General features: G+C 42.6%; 1 protein-coding gene across 1 annotated transcript in view; it reads right to left on the bottom strand.

The window, feature by feature from the left end:
- The window catches only part of NETO2 (neuropilin and tolloid like 2), a 34,342-nt gene extending 22,793 nt beyond the window's left edge, over positions 1-11,549 (bottom strand). The window contains exon 1 of the mRNA XM_075160721.1: positions 11,439-11,549. Within this exon, the coding sequence (XP_075016822.1) occupies positions 11,439-11,472 (34 nt within the window). The 5' untranslated portion in view covers positions 11,473-11,549. The remainder of the gene's footprint in view (positions 1-11,438) is intronic.
- Between the last annotated feature and the right edge of the window lie 1,590 nt (positions 11,550-13,139).

The raw sequence follows: 13,139 nt of genomic DNA, 5'->3' as shown, positions 1-13,139 counted from the left end.
CAAGCACTCTTGTTTGCTGAAGTGTTGTGTTCGTCTCAGGTGTTGGTACATACTGGCATTTTCTAGATTTGAATCGACTAAATACTGGATCTGTTAAATATTTTGTTATATGCTTTCCCCCAACCTTCCTCTTCCTTCCTTCCTTCCCTAAAAAGAAGCTGTCGTCTAGATGGTTTTGCTTTTGGCCTTTCCGTTATGTTTACACTTTCGTTGCACCCAAGAAGTTGTCTGAACAGCATATATTAAAGATTCCATATTCCACTATTTATCAACAGTTTTAAAGCACGCTTAACATCCAGATTTTCCTAAAATGCTTTGTCTCCTCAAATTGTTAGGGATTACCAGGAAGGGAAAAGAGAATGAAACAGAGTATATAATTCTGCCACTCTTCAAGTCTTTCATTTGCTTCCGTTTTGAGTATCTCTACAATTCTGGACACATATCTTAGAGAACTAGCTAAGGCTAGGACTCTTTGCCCTGGACAGAAGCTGGCTGAGGGGAGATAGGATACAAGTTACAAAATCATGAGTGTCATTGAGATGGCGAATAGAGAGCAACTACTTGTTGTCTTTTCCAATACAAGAACCAGCGGGTATCAGACAAAGCTAGCAGGTGGCATGTTCAAAGTAAATGAAGATTTTTTTTTTTTAATGGACATACTTCATAATGCATCCTTAAGGCAGAAAATTCTCTTTCAGAAACCCCTTAAGCCATAAGTTGTTGGAAGTCTGGGATAATATTTGGGACAAATATAATTTGCTTTACTTTTATACTGTTTCTGAGACCTCTGCTTTTACATCTCTGTGAAAGAAGACACCAGACTAGATTGACCTTTGATTTGACCTGGTGTGGCCTTTCCCATGTTCTTAATCTACTTAATACTAAGTCAGACAGGCATGGCCTTACCACTGCAGGAAAAAAAAGATTTCAGTAGGAATTTTATTCTCACATTCAAGAAGTTCATTTTATTTCCCCAATTTTCCCCTATTGTTGCTCAGGCATTTTAGTGGCTCGTGCTGAAACGGCATTTTCTCTGTCTGTGATTTTCCCTGTGTTGCTGTTAGACTTTCAGTCCTTTAGAGAGTTCCAGAGTGAGCATACAGGGATTGTGATCTACGGTGATCTTGACTGAACTCATCTAAATGCTACTGTAATGTATCATCTACATCATCTACATAATATATCTATTATTATTTGGGGAAAGACAAAAGGAATCAAAGTCTGCCCCTGAAAGTGTCCGTCTAGCATCTGTGTTTTATTATGTATGTTTCTGCCACCCTTTCTTCTCTCTACCCATTTTAAAACAGATTGTATATCATTATGAGACTTTCCTTACCAACAACTGCTTTTTCCCTTGTAAGTCGAGTTTACAACTGTGGGTGTCTTGCAAACAAATGTTGTGTTCCTAGAAGCTTATTTGATTTTTAGGGATAGATTATGAGACAGTAAGTTAAGACTTAGGTAGTTTTGCAATTTCCATCTTTGCAATAATTCCGTATTTTCATCAATATTAATATACCAGAAATATACTTCTTAACTGTCATTATCCCAATACAAAGTATCGATCATTAATCATTGCTGACTCACCCTAGATTGAAAATTCATCCTTCAAAAGAAAGTATCTAGTACCCATTATTAGTTTTCAAGTTACGGATATTCACTAGTCTTTACAGCAAATAAAATAAACAAATATCCCATCTTTATTAACATATGACTGACATTAGTTTTCAGATATTTTTTAGTTTTTAATATTTCTTATATAGATGCAACTATTTCAAAATTATTTGCAGTTTATTTTTGCAGCTTCTGTGTTTAAACTGTGCACTCAAAGATCTGAGTTTAAGTGCATGAACTTATAATGCACTTGTACTCCTGAGATCGCTTGTCCCTAACAGAGAATCTTGATAGTGGTTATAAAGTTGTCTGTGTATATTCTTTGTTTTTTTTCTACACTGATTTTGGAGCAACACTTCCAAGATGGCTTTTGTTGTTAAAGTAAACGCAGTTTCCACAATCCTATATAAATCATGTGTCAGTATGTTCTTCTATTGAATTAACCTTTCTTAAAGATGTGCTACGCCCACCCTCTATTTTGCAAGGACATAGCAATCTCTTTGTAACTTGTTGTGCTGCTTCTTGAAATGTGAAATGGGCTTTGTCTTTTTTTCTTAAAGCAAACAAACACAGAAATATGAGTAAGAAATACTTTAATGACTAACAAAACTAATGCAGATAGTCACTTTCAAGTAACAGTGGGAAATCTGGGGAGTTGTTCGTTTGTTTTCGTTTTTTCCCTAGTACAGCTATCTACTATGGCTAACACTGCTACAGTATACCTTTTTTTTTCTTTTTCACCTTGAAAATATCAGTAAGCATCTATGTTTATTTCAGTGATTGTGCTCTCTTGTACAGATAGAATAGGTGTTCAGTTACACTAACTAGTGATTTCCCTTCTTAGAATGATGCGGATACAGAAAGGAGCCTCCTAAAAGAACTTCAGAAAATCTGACTGGCTTTCACTAAAGCCTGTGCCATTTCTGTAAATAGTCCAGAGCTGTGTATGCATGTGTAAGTGCAAAAGAACAGTGCATGTTTCCTGCAGAACAGCATGGATATGCAGGCAATTACAGAAGATAAATGGGCTGAATATTTGTCTTACTATCTTTCTTTTGTCATGTTATATGGATGAGTAGATATAGTAACTATGGGCCACCTTCTCTTTGTTCCCTGCCCTTTTCATCCTCTTCATTTTTAATCTCTTCCATCTCTTGCCTTTGCCTGGCAATGCCTATCCTTCTCACGCTTTCAACAACCCTTAAGATGTATTCAAAGCAGTCTAGGTAGCAAATGTTTAAGAGCCTTCCTTTCCCATTACTTTTATCCCGGGTGATGGTACGATAAAGAAACGAGGTGTCTCTGACTAATACTCTGTATGTGTGTTGTCCTTATCTCTGTGACATTGCTAGCAAAAAGGTGGAGAGAGGACTTATATCTGTTCTTCCCGAGAGTACTGGGCAAGGATGCCTGAGGTAGTATTGCCTTAAACTGCATGCATTTACATGACACAGTATAACGTGGGATAGCAAACAGGAGCTTTTTGGCTGAAAACAAGGCCTATCAATGTTCAGGATGAAAGGAAAAGAAAGAAGGGAAAAAAAATCAGTCAGGATATTTTTAGACCTTTTAGACTGCTTCCATTAACCCATTTTTGTGTGCATTTTAAAAACAACAAAGCAATCACTTGGTGTCCTAAATGCATACGACTTCCTGGAAAAATATTTTCAAATCTCGAAGACTAATTTGGACCATACAAGTCAGTAAGAAGGAAGGAAGTGTCTAGAGAAGAGACAGACCCTGTAGGATGGTGCACTGGAGAGCTAGTGCTGAACGAGTGTCCTGGTACTGCATGCGGGGACACAGTCACAGCAATTAGAACAGACATGAGATACCGAACTACTTTCACTAGAATTCTTATAGCACTTTCAGAAGGATGAAGAATGATCTTGTTATTTCTGATAAATTGAAATTCCAATAGTTATACTGCACCTGAACTTGCAATGGGACACAGTATTCCTCTGCTCCTTCTTTTTTCCTCTTTTAAAGTCTATTACGTATCACTGTGACATGACTGTTCTTCAGTGTGGATGAAAGATAACTCTAGCCTTAGCTCCATATTCTATTATGGTACAGGAAGCAGAACTAGTATCTATCTAAAAATGCCACTTGAACGTGGCTTGCTAATGTAAGCAACAGCACAAACAATGCAGGATTGCATGACTCCATTGAACATCAAAGGGATAGAAGGGTGGGTTTGATTGTTTTGTTTTTAATGGAGCAGTGTAGTGAGAATTCTACTAGAGGACACTGAAATATGGGAGACTGACCTTACACACTTAGAGATATTTAGTTGGTAAATATAATAGAGGTTAGTGCTTCTGCACCTTATATTGAGCTTCTACTTCGTGATATGTACACTGTAGAAGAGGCTATCATTAAGCCAACAGCAGCATAGCCACTGAAGCAGACAGATTAAGAGGGGTTTCTTTTATTCATGAATCTGGTATTTGCTACAGACTTTTATTCCACGAATTATGGTGCATATTTTTGTACTACCATATAAAGATCTGATAGTTTTTACCTATGTGAACATTAAATAGAAATAAAGAAAAAGCAGCAAGCTCTGTCTCTGTTTTTAAAAGAACCGATTTTTCATTTTCTTCACTTCTTTGCATGAAATATTTTAGATCACATAGCCTGCAGACAGCTGTATAAATTTTTAAGAGTGAAGACACTAACCATACATTGCAAATTCTTATTACTATTCTGTTGTTGAAATAGGCTTATGGAATAATATAAAAGAATCCCCTGAACTGGTGTAATAAACCATGCATTGTTTGCAGGAGTTAAGTTTTTCTTTGCTGGTATTTCTTAAAATTCTCTAAAATGAATCTGAGCTGCAAAAAAAAAGTGTTAATTTGTGTACTGAAGTATATATAGAGAGATTTACAAATGAGTAGCTCCTATTTCTCTTTAAAAATGAGAATAATATAGTTAGTTTTATAGTAAATGGGTGCTCAGCCCAATACTCAGAAATCAGTGTGTTGCTTAGAAAAACAAGTGCTTTAGGCTGCAGATGTGACATATGCTTGTACTTTCTGGCAAGATGCATTCTTCAGATTTCATGGGATACAGTACTGCTCTGAACTCCCTATGGTATGTCTTTCCTCTGCTTTTTCTGCATGCTCTAGGGATCTTCACATATAGAGAAAACAAACTAGATTTGCTGTGTGGCTCTGAGAGCAGTGTCTGTCTTCAGTGATGACAGTGGGGGATCTATGCATGCAGGGCAAGCTGAATATCAAACTGGGGAGCAGTCATGCACAACTGAGAAACAGAGTGAAAAATTCCACCATTTTTTTAAATAAAGACTTAATCATTTAGAGTATTACACATTCTTAGTATAGTGGTAGTCAGAATCCTAGGGATAAAGATGACAGACTTTGCTTAAAGCAGGATTCACTGTTTTATCTCTGTGCTGTACTCCCTGGATTAGGCAGACCTTGTATACATATAGTCCAAATAGACAGTAATTGGCAATACACAGGTCATGCATCTTAGAAAATCTTGCCAGGATGCCTGCTTCTTTCTGGCAGATACAGCCTAGAGTAACAAATGCTTCATCTTAATTATATACTATGTTTTGCCTTATGGGAATGAATCCTCTTCTGTGTGCTATTCTTAAACCTAGCTCCTAATTTGGTGGGGACATTTGTGATGTCATATCCTATCTTATTCTCTGGCCAAGATTATATATACAACATGAATTACTTATATGTGTTTTGGTTGCTTTTAAGGACTCTGATCAAGTGTAGGGTCCCATGATGTTAGATGCTGTATAAATTCAAAGTGATTGACCAGTCTTCTTGTAAAGAAATTCTGCAATTCAGACAGAGAAGGTAAAGTGGGGAAGGAAAACAGACACTCTGGATTTTATGTATTTCTGTGTGGACGGTCAGCTCCTTTTCTTTCAGAAAGCTAATTAAGTGCATTTCTGATTCAAGCCATTTTTAGCTCAGAAACACAAACTGTAAATTCCAGGGAATGAGATTTTTCTCTCCCTTCCTAGCATTTGGTGACATTTGCTAATTGATAAAAGGAATGCTGGATTGCATCTGTTGCTGCTTTTTTAGGCAAACAATTATATTGCTGAGGATGAAAACAGCAGTTTTTGAATCCCACATGCTCTTATAGATCATATTCCATATATATTCCCTAAGCTCTTGCGGTCTCAACAGGACATTCGCAGATTGGTAAAATGAGTATCAAAGGGCAGTTAAGGTGGCTACCTATAACTTCGCCTATTAACAGCTCTGGTGATTTCCTCATCTTGGAATATACTGCAGGATTGCCACGGAATAAAGTAACAGAGATGAAGGTGTGCATCTGGCAAGACATATTTTAGCTGTTTGTAAGTCTTACCCAGAGCATGCTAGTGGAGCTGCCAACCCATTTTTAATCCTCCTCACAAAAGCTTGACAGCAGAAGTGGGCTTCACCAGCTATTAACAGTGACTCTAGCGCCTTCCTAAGATCCAAATCTCGTTAGCCATTAGCATGCCAGCAGGATATCTGAATGCACTCAGGTCTATTCTCAGATTGTTTCATCTCACTCCAGCTGTTTCCAGTAGGAATTCCTCTCTTTAATATTGCCAAAGAAACAAATTGGGAGTCCATATCTCTGCAGAGAAACCAGGTTAACTGATTCAGGAATTAAATGCAGTTCTCCCACGTGCCTTTGATCAAAATATCTGCAGAACAATTCATGCTTGGAGGGACTGACAGAGTCCCCTCCAAGTTTGCTCAAAACATTTAACATTTCTGATCCCTTCCTCCATTAGAAATGTGTAAGTAGCTGTGGGCTGCTTCGTTTTACCAGTTGCTGCACATCCTGTTACTTACAATCCATTCCTGGGTATGTCTGCCAGCAAAACTTCTGCCTGAAGAATATCCTTCATTTTTAAAATAGAAGCTTTCCTTTTTATATGGAAGATCTTTTTTCATCTCCAAGCTGTGTGCAGCAAGAGACTGATGAGAAGGCTTCATGTGCAAACCATGTTGATGAGGGGTTTCAAAAACCTTATTAAAATATATACATTGACTTAAAGTTCAGATGGTTTCCCTGTAGCTGACAGAACTGATCCTGCTGTACATGACTATTCTGAATACATCTTTCCCAGAGATTACTTATTCCTAGAACACTTGGATAGTGATACTTTTGACTTAAAAATAGATCAGATTGTACCAAACTTCTTCATCTCTTGTTCTTTATTATCAATATAGTGTATTTTTCAGTGAAAATCTTTTCAGGAATGTCTATTATGGAATTAATATTAAAAGTTCTGCTGTCTTCTGTCATGTCTGACAACAACTTGTGTACAGAGTATAATTTTTTTTTTTTCTAGCTCCTCACTCTCAGTCTCTTAAAAAGAGACTTCACTCTGTTCATGGATTTTATTGTATGCTAAAGAAGGAGATTTTGTGAAATGTATTGTTAACATATTGGCAGTCCTTTCCTGCTGCATAGCGGGTCAGCTTTGTAATAACAGACAATGGAGTGAAGCACAAAGATAAGCTGAAAGAAATGTGGAATTTTTTCCTGAAAAGTTACCTGCTGATTTTTTGTTGAAAAATTTACACTCCCCCACCCCGATCACTTGCAGTATTTGAGGTGGCAGTTGTCAGTCATATATCAATAGAGGTAGAAAGCTATTTAAGTTGTCCAAGACTGTAAGTGCTTCATTAATTAAAAAACAAATTGGAGTATGTAAGGCAGAAAAGCAGCAAGCTTGTTTGCAGTGCTAGAACCCCAACTGTATCCAAGACACTATAATTAAGATTTTGCTTCAGTCCAGATAAGCATGTCCATCACTACAGTGTAACCTGTTTTGTATGTAAACAATGTGTACAAGAGTATGTGCAATTTCTGGTATAATTGCAGATGTTTATCAGCTCTCCTCACCATTCCTGCAATGAATTATATTGTGAATTTCTGACGGGTTCATAAATGATGAATAGCTTATGAAGTTTCATTTTGGGGTAATTTTTCTGTCTAATCTCTCTCCGTGAATTAAACCTTAGGGAAGGTGCTGAAAATCTTAGCTTTTTCATTAGATGGGGATACATAATTTAATAGCTCCTTTAGCTTCAATCCAGTGTTATTCTGTACTCCGGCTACAACTATATGCCTGATTTATACACTGAACTTTTCTATTAATATCAATGTAATTATAACTAACTTGTTCTGTAAAAATTTTAGTGGTCATTGTCAACTATGTCTTAGGAAAACTAGGGAGTTAATGTGTTTGAAGTTACGCTACTCTGGGAGCACTGCATTTTGCATATTAAGTTTGTATAGGTATTAATAGCAAGGCATAACACATACCACCAAATACTTTCCTTGTTTATAACACAGAAGCTTTTTGAATCCTATTCTACAGTTACTTGAGTTACTTCTGCTTAACTGCTTAGCAGTGCAACCTGTTTGGTGCTTAACTTTTTTTGAGTGCAGCAGGAAAGGTTGCAAGTAGATCCTGTTTTTAAGTAAAAAATGAAATTCTGACTTATACTTGATACTGCCTTTGTTAGGGTCACTGTAGCCTCTACAGTCAGTACTTTGCTTTTGATTTCAGTGGACAAATCACGAAATCATTAACAGATTTTTACATTACCTTTTTTGTCTGCTTGTTTTCAGCTTTTTGGGCCATTTTTACACCTTTTGATTTTGGAAACAGGAGGCCATAATTCCTAGCTTTTGTGTGGAAGGAAGCATTACTTCCTAACACTACTTGTTTGTGAGAAATTAGCTGTTAAAAACATGCCAAAATGCAAATGAGGGGGCTGAGCAGAATGGTAGGAAGTTAATCATAGTACTCCACATTCTTGCAACCTGCCAGAGTTGGAAATAGTTCTGTAGCTCATTGGAAGGCTGGGAATGTCGACTTTCCAGAAGTAGCAGTAATTGGTTCTAGCCCTGGCTGCTTGTTGAATTATCAGGACAGAAACTACAGAATTCTCTTTTTGGCTTTTTAAGTTAATCCAATATAATAACTGAAATAGTCCAAAACTAATGTACAAATTTAGAGTTTGTGGGGTTTTTTTAACCAAATAATAGCATATGGAAATGAAAGAGGGAGCATATTTGAAGAATGGGAACAAGCTCTTAGCAAACACATTTTGGGGGAATAGCAGATATGAGGAAATTCAACACAGATATATTTACTTCCAAAGCATAACAGGAACATGGCTTTATTAAGAAAGCAGCTGCTTTTCTCTCTTATGAAGTAGAAGGTTATAATGCTTTATTGTTGTAGAGCAGTTGCATTTTGCAAGCTGTGCTAGGATTAAAGAATGATTCTAGTGTATTTAAAATCTCATTGAGAACTGAAGACAGGAGGAAAAGGCTTTGTCTTTCAACAACCAAAACGCAGCAAGCACCTTGGCCTCCCATAGGTTTCATAGACCACTCAGAAAGCAGAGGGGCATTGGCTGGGCTCCACTTCAGCAAAACCTGCAGCTATTGCAACCTCAGTGCTGTTGTGGTCCATCATCGCTTCCAATCAGCACTACTGGCTGGTAGATCTGGATAAGAGCAAATAATCAATGTAAGATGATGGGATTCAGGATGAGACTTTTAAAAGTTTTGCTGAACACTATGGACAGAGGCAATAAGAATTATATTAAGATGTTTATTTAAATCAGCCCTTATTATTGATATCTGAGGAAGAACATAGAGTAGTTCTGAACACGTGTAATAGAAGAAATTTGAATTGCCACACAGTGAGTATGATGGGTTCTCTTCTGCCCTGAGGTATACAGCCAAAAAATGTAACCTTTGAGGATGACAGAAATGTATATATGCATTCCATGTTAAGAACAGAAGATTAAACTGTTTTTCAGTATTATTAAAAGATAAGACTTTTCACAATATACTGAGCTTCATGGTACTTCATATATGGTTTAGCAGAACTCTCCCAGTTCTGCACACAAAGCTATTTGTATGGAGAGAAAAAAATTACTGCCACCGTAGGTAGAGCTTCCATGCAGAATTTAAGATGCAACTTGTAAAATATAGAGGCTTACTTTGAATGTTATTCCCAACAGTTTCCTTTTGGGATTAAATCTATGTGTCTATTTATAGGAATATTTTTTTCTTTCTGATTAGATGTAATAATCGGACTATACGAAGACTTCTAGTGAAGAAGAGATAAAAGGGAGTGTATGATGCTAAGTAATGATAGGTTGTTTCTGTAGTCATGGCAAGTGATGCATTTAGAATACTAACAGCTTATTGACTAGTGGCTTTGTGCAATTTATAGGTTATGAATAATACAAAAAACTTCCTGTAGAGGGTCTTTTTACCTGGATACTAGTGTGGTTATAAAAGATTGGCATGAGGTCTGTTCAGGAGAAAACCTGTACAGTCAAATTTGCAGCAATCACGTATTTCTGAAATGTAATTAAATCTGCATATGTAGAAAGTAAAGAAATAGAAACGCCAGTTGTAATTTATGGTTGGTTTATAGTGATTTATAGCATTTAACTATGTTACTTAAAGAGGAAGTAGGAAAAAAAAAATCTAAATGCCTTTTCTCCCCCATGTAAGCCTTATGCTCCTATGTTATCTAAACTCAGCAGATGGTTAACACCTATATATAAAGACAGGCATTTATTGAGAGCAAGTATCTTCTGTCTCTGAATTATTATGCTAATAAATGAAAAATAAGATAAACGCTCAACACATCTGTCCTTCAGGCCAGGAACATGGGATTTTATGGGCTGTGGAAACATTCTGGATTCAAAACAGACTTCTTTACAACTTTCATACCGTGGGAAGACACAAATGCATATCAGAAACGGTTCTCCACTCTGCAGTAATGCCTTGTTGGCTTCAATAATGCAAGGAGATGCTCCAAAATTTCCTAATGGAATAATTTAATTAAAAAAAAAACCCTGATGGTTCAAGTCTGCTATTGCTAAAGAAGATAGAGAATGCTAGAAATAATCTCTTGAGGCACAAGGTTAACTCCCATATCTAGCTTTATTTTCTAACAGAAAACCCTCGCCCGTTGTCGAGCTGTATAAATAATACCACAGACAAAGAAATGCTAGGATGAGGAGCCTTCCTCAGTTGTTTACCTCTGAACCTAAAGAAGTTAGAAACAAGATTTAAAAGCCTCAAGCGGAAAAGCAGCACAGGGCGAATACCGGTCAGGCAGTAGCTTGTGACTCAGGTGACTGATTTTGTGAAAACCTTGCTGAAAACAGATCTTGCTCCCGGTAACAAGTATGACAACCTGATCACTGTTAGGCATCTCGTCAGGAGAGTTCGGAAAGCAGAGAGAGTATTTTTACTGTGAAAAGACTGGCGCGTAGGAAGCTCTCGGTATGTCTCGGGAATATACGGGGCACTGGGGCAGGGTCGCTGCCATCGTGACCCACGTTTCCGCAGCCTGGGGACCCCCCCAAACCGCGGTGCCGAGGTGCTCCCGCCGCCCGCCCGCGCCCGGCGGGGCCAAGAGCAGCCCGGGATGGCTGCGGGCTCCCGGCCCGCCACGGCCCCGCTCTGGGCTCCCCGCAGCGTCCGCCCTGCAGCCCCGAGCCGCCGCCGGCACCGCAGCGCTGGCTTTCGCGAGGAGCAGAGCAGGGCCGGGGACCCGCCAGCCGCCCAGCGGGGACGCGGTGCGGTGGGGCAGCGCGGGCGGGCGGCAGCTGCCCGGGAGGAGCAGCCCCGTGTCCCTCGTGCGAAAGTTTCCGCTGGCGGTGGGGGGGCGGCCGGGGCAGCCGGAGACGGGGGCGCCTCCGGGGGTACCGCGATCTCCCCTCCGGCGGGGCGCGGGCAGCTTCTCCCGCGGAGGGCGCCGTGCCGCCCGCGGCTCCTACCTTCCAGCACCGAGCAGAGTTTGTGCAGGGCCATTGTCTCGCGGCGGCGACTCCGCGGCGGCGGCGATCACCGGCGCTCCATGGCCGCGGCCGGGCGCGGCGGCCCCCCGCGAGGGCGCTGTGGCCCGCGGCTACGGCTCGGCCGGCCCCCGCCCGCCCGCAGCCATGCCCGGCGCCCCCGCGCGGGGCGCGCTCAGCCTCCGCCGCCCGAGCCCAGAGCCTCCGCCGTGCTCAGTCCCATCTAGAGTGGGGCGCGGCAGGCTCCGACGGGGCTGGCCAGCCCCGGTGGCAGGGGGGCGGCTCCCCCTAAGGCGGCCTGAGCGCAGGCCGGCAACTCCCAGCCCGACTGAAGCAGCTGCCGGTAAATGAAGCTCATTTAAGATGTGAGGGGTGTTCGCCTGGATGAGCAGCTTGTACGCATGTGCCCGCCCCCCACAGAGCCCCGCAAGCAGCCGCAGCCGGCGGAGCCGCTGTGCTCCGCCCGCGCGGCCGGGCACTGAGCGGGGGCGGCGGTGGCCGTAGCGGCGGGGCAGCAGCCGCCCTCGCCCCGTCCCTACGGGGAGCCGGTAGTGGCCCCGTTGAGGCACCCCGCCTCGGTCCCCCGCCGTGCATCATGCCCCAGGCCCCGTCCTCCCCGCCCGTCTGCCGGGATTTTCCCGTTTGCGGAGAGGGGCCCGGAGGTGCTGGCCGCCAGGAGCGCGTCCGCGGCGACCGGGGCGGAACGGGCCAGGCGTGTGGCCCCTTTGTAGGACACGGTGGCTCGAGTGAACCTGAATCCCGGCTGCCCGCCTTTGTTTGGGATGTGAGTGGGGTCCCGGTGTGGTAAAAGGGAGCCGGTCCCCTTCGTCTTCTGTTCTTCCCTTTCTCCCCCTCACTCGTGGCAGAGCGCCCGTGCGGCTCTAGCCGCGCGGCGTGCCCCGCTGCCTGCCTGGCTGCGGTGTGCTGCCTGCAGCTCAGGCGCTGGGAAGAGCCCATCACACGCTATTGTGCGGCTGTTGTCTGACAAGAGTGACAGCTAAAATGGAGCTATTACTTTACAAGAAGTTAATAAAAAGGCGCACTTAGCCTGCTGCCTGCCCTGGCTACCACCCCTCTGATTATCCATCACATCGGGTTAGCTTGTCAGGGGGGATGTTACTTAGCGAAAGGGCCCGAGGTGGGGGCAGGTGGCGATGTCGGGGGAAGGGATGACTGTAACCCCCAGGAGAAAGGCTCTCCGCCGGGCCCGGCGGAGCGGGGGAGCCCCGGCCAGCAGATCCCGCCGCGGGGGCAGCTCGTGGCGCCGGGGCTCCGCGGCCTCCCGGACACCTCCGAGCTGGCCATGGAGGTGTGTAACGGCGAGAGCCGCTGCTGCTCCGGACAGCCGGGAGCATGGCCGCGAAAGGTTGCCGTACCGATAGGCTACGTGTAAAATTATAGCAACACACGTAAGCCCGTTAGAGATTCTTCCAAATCTCCCATAGGCAACACGGGTTACAGTATCTCAGGGTATTTCGTATAGGATGTCTTTTCCCTAGAACTGCCGATTAGGCGAGGCTGAGAGCAAAAGCTCAGGATCCCGAAGTATTGAAGGGGATGTTCGAATCTGTGCGCGGAGCGTGCTGCAAAGCCTTGCGCAGCGGGGCAGGAGCGGTCCGAGCCCTCCCGGCCCGTCCACCGCAGGGGCTGCGGTGCCCGGCGCGGCGACCGCGGGTTTCCCGT

Source organism: Calonectris borealis, chromosome 12, assembly GCF_964195595.1.
Source record: "Calonectris borealis chromosome 12, bCalBor7.hap1.2, whole genome shotgun sequence".
NCBI classification, from domain to species: domain Eukaryota; kingdom Metazoa; phylum Chordata; class Aves; order Procellariiformes; family Procellariidae; genus Calonectris; species Calonectris borealis.
The sequence above is the reverse complement of the archived record's forward strand: the minus strand, read 5'-3'. Positions and strand labels throughout refer to the sequence as shown.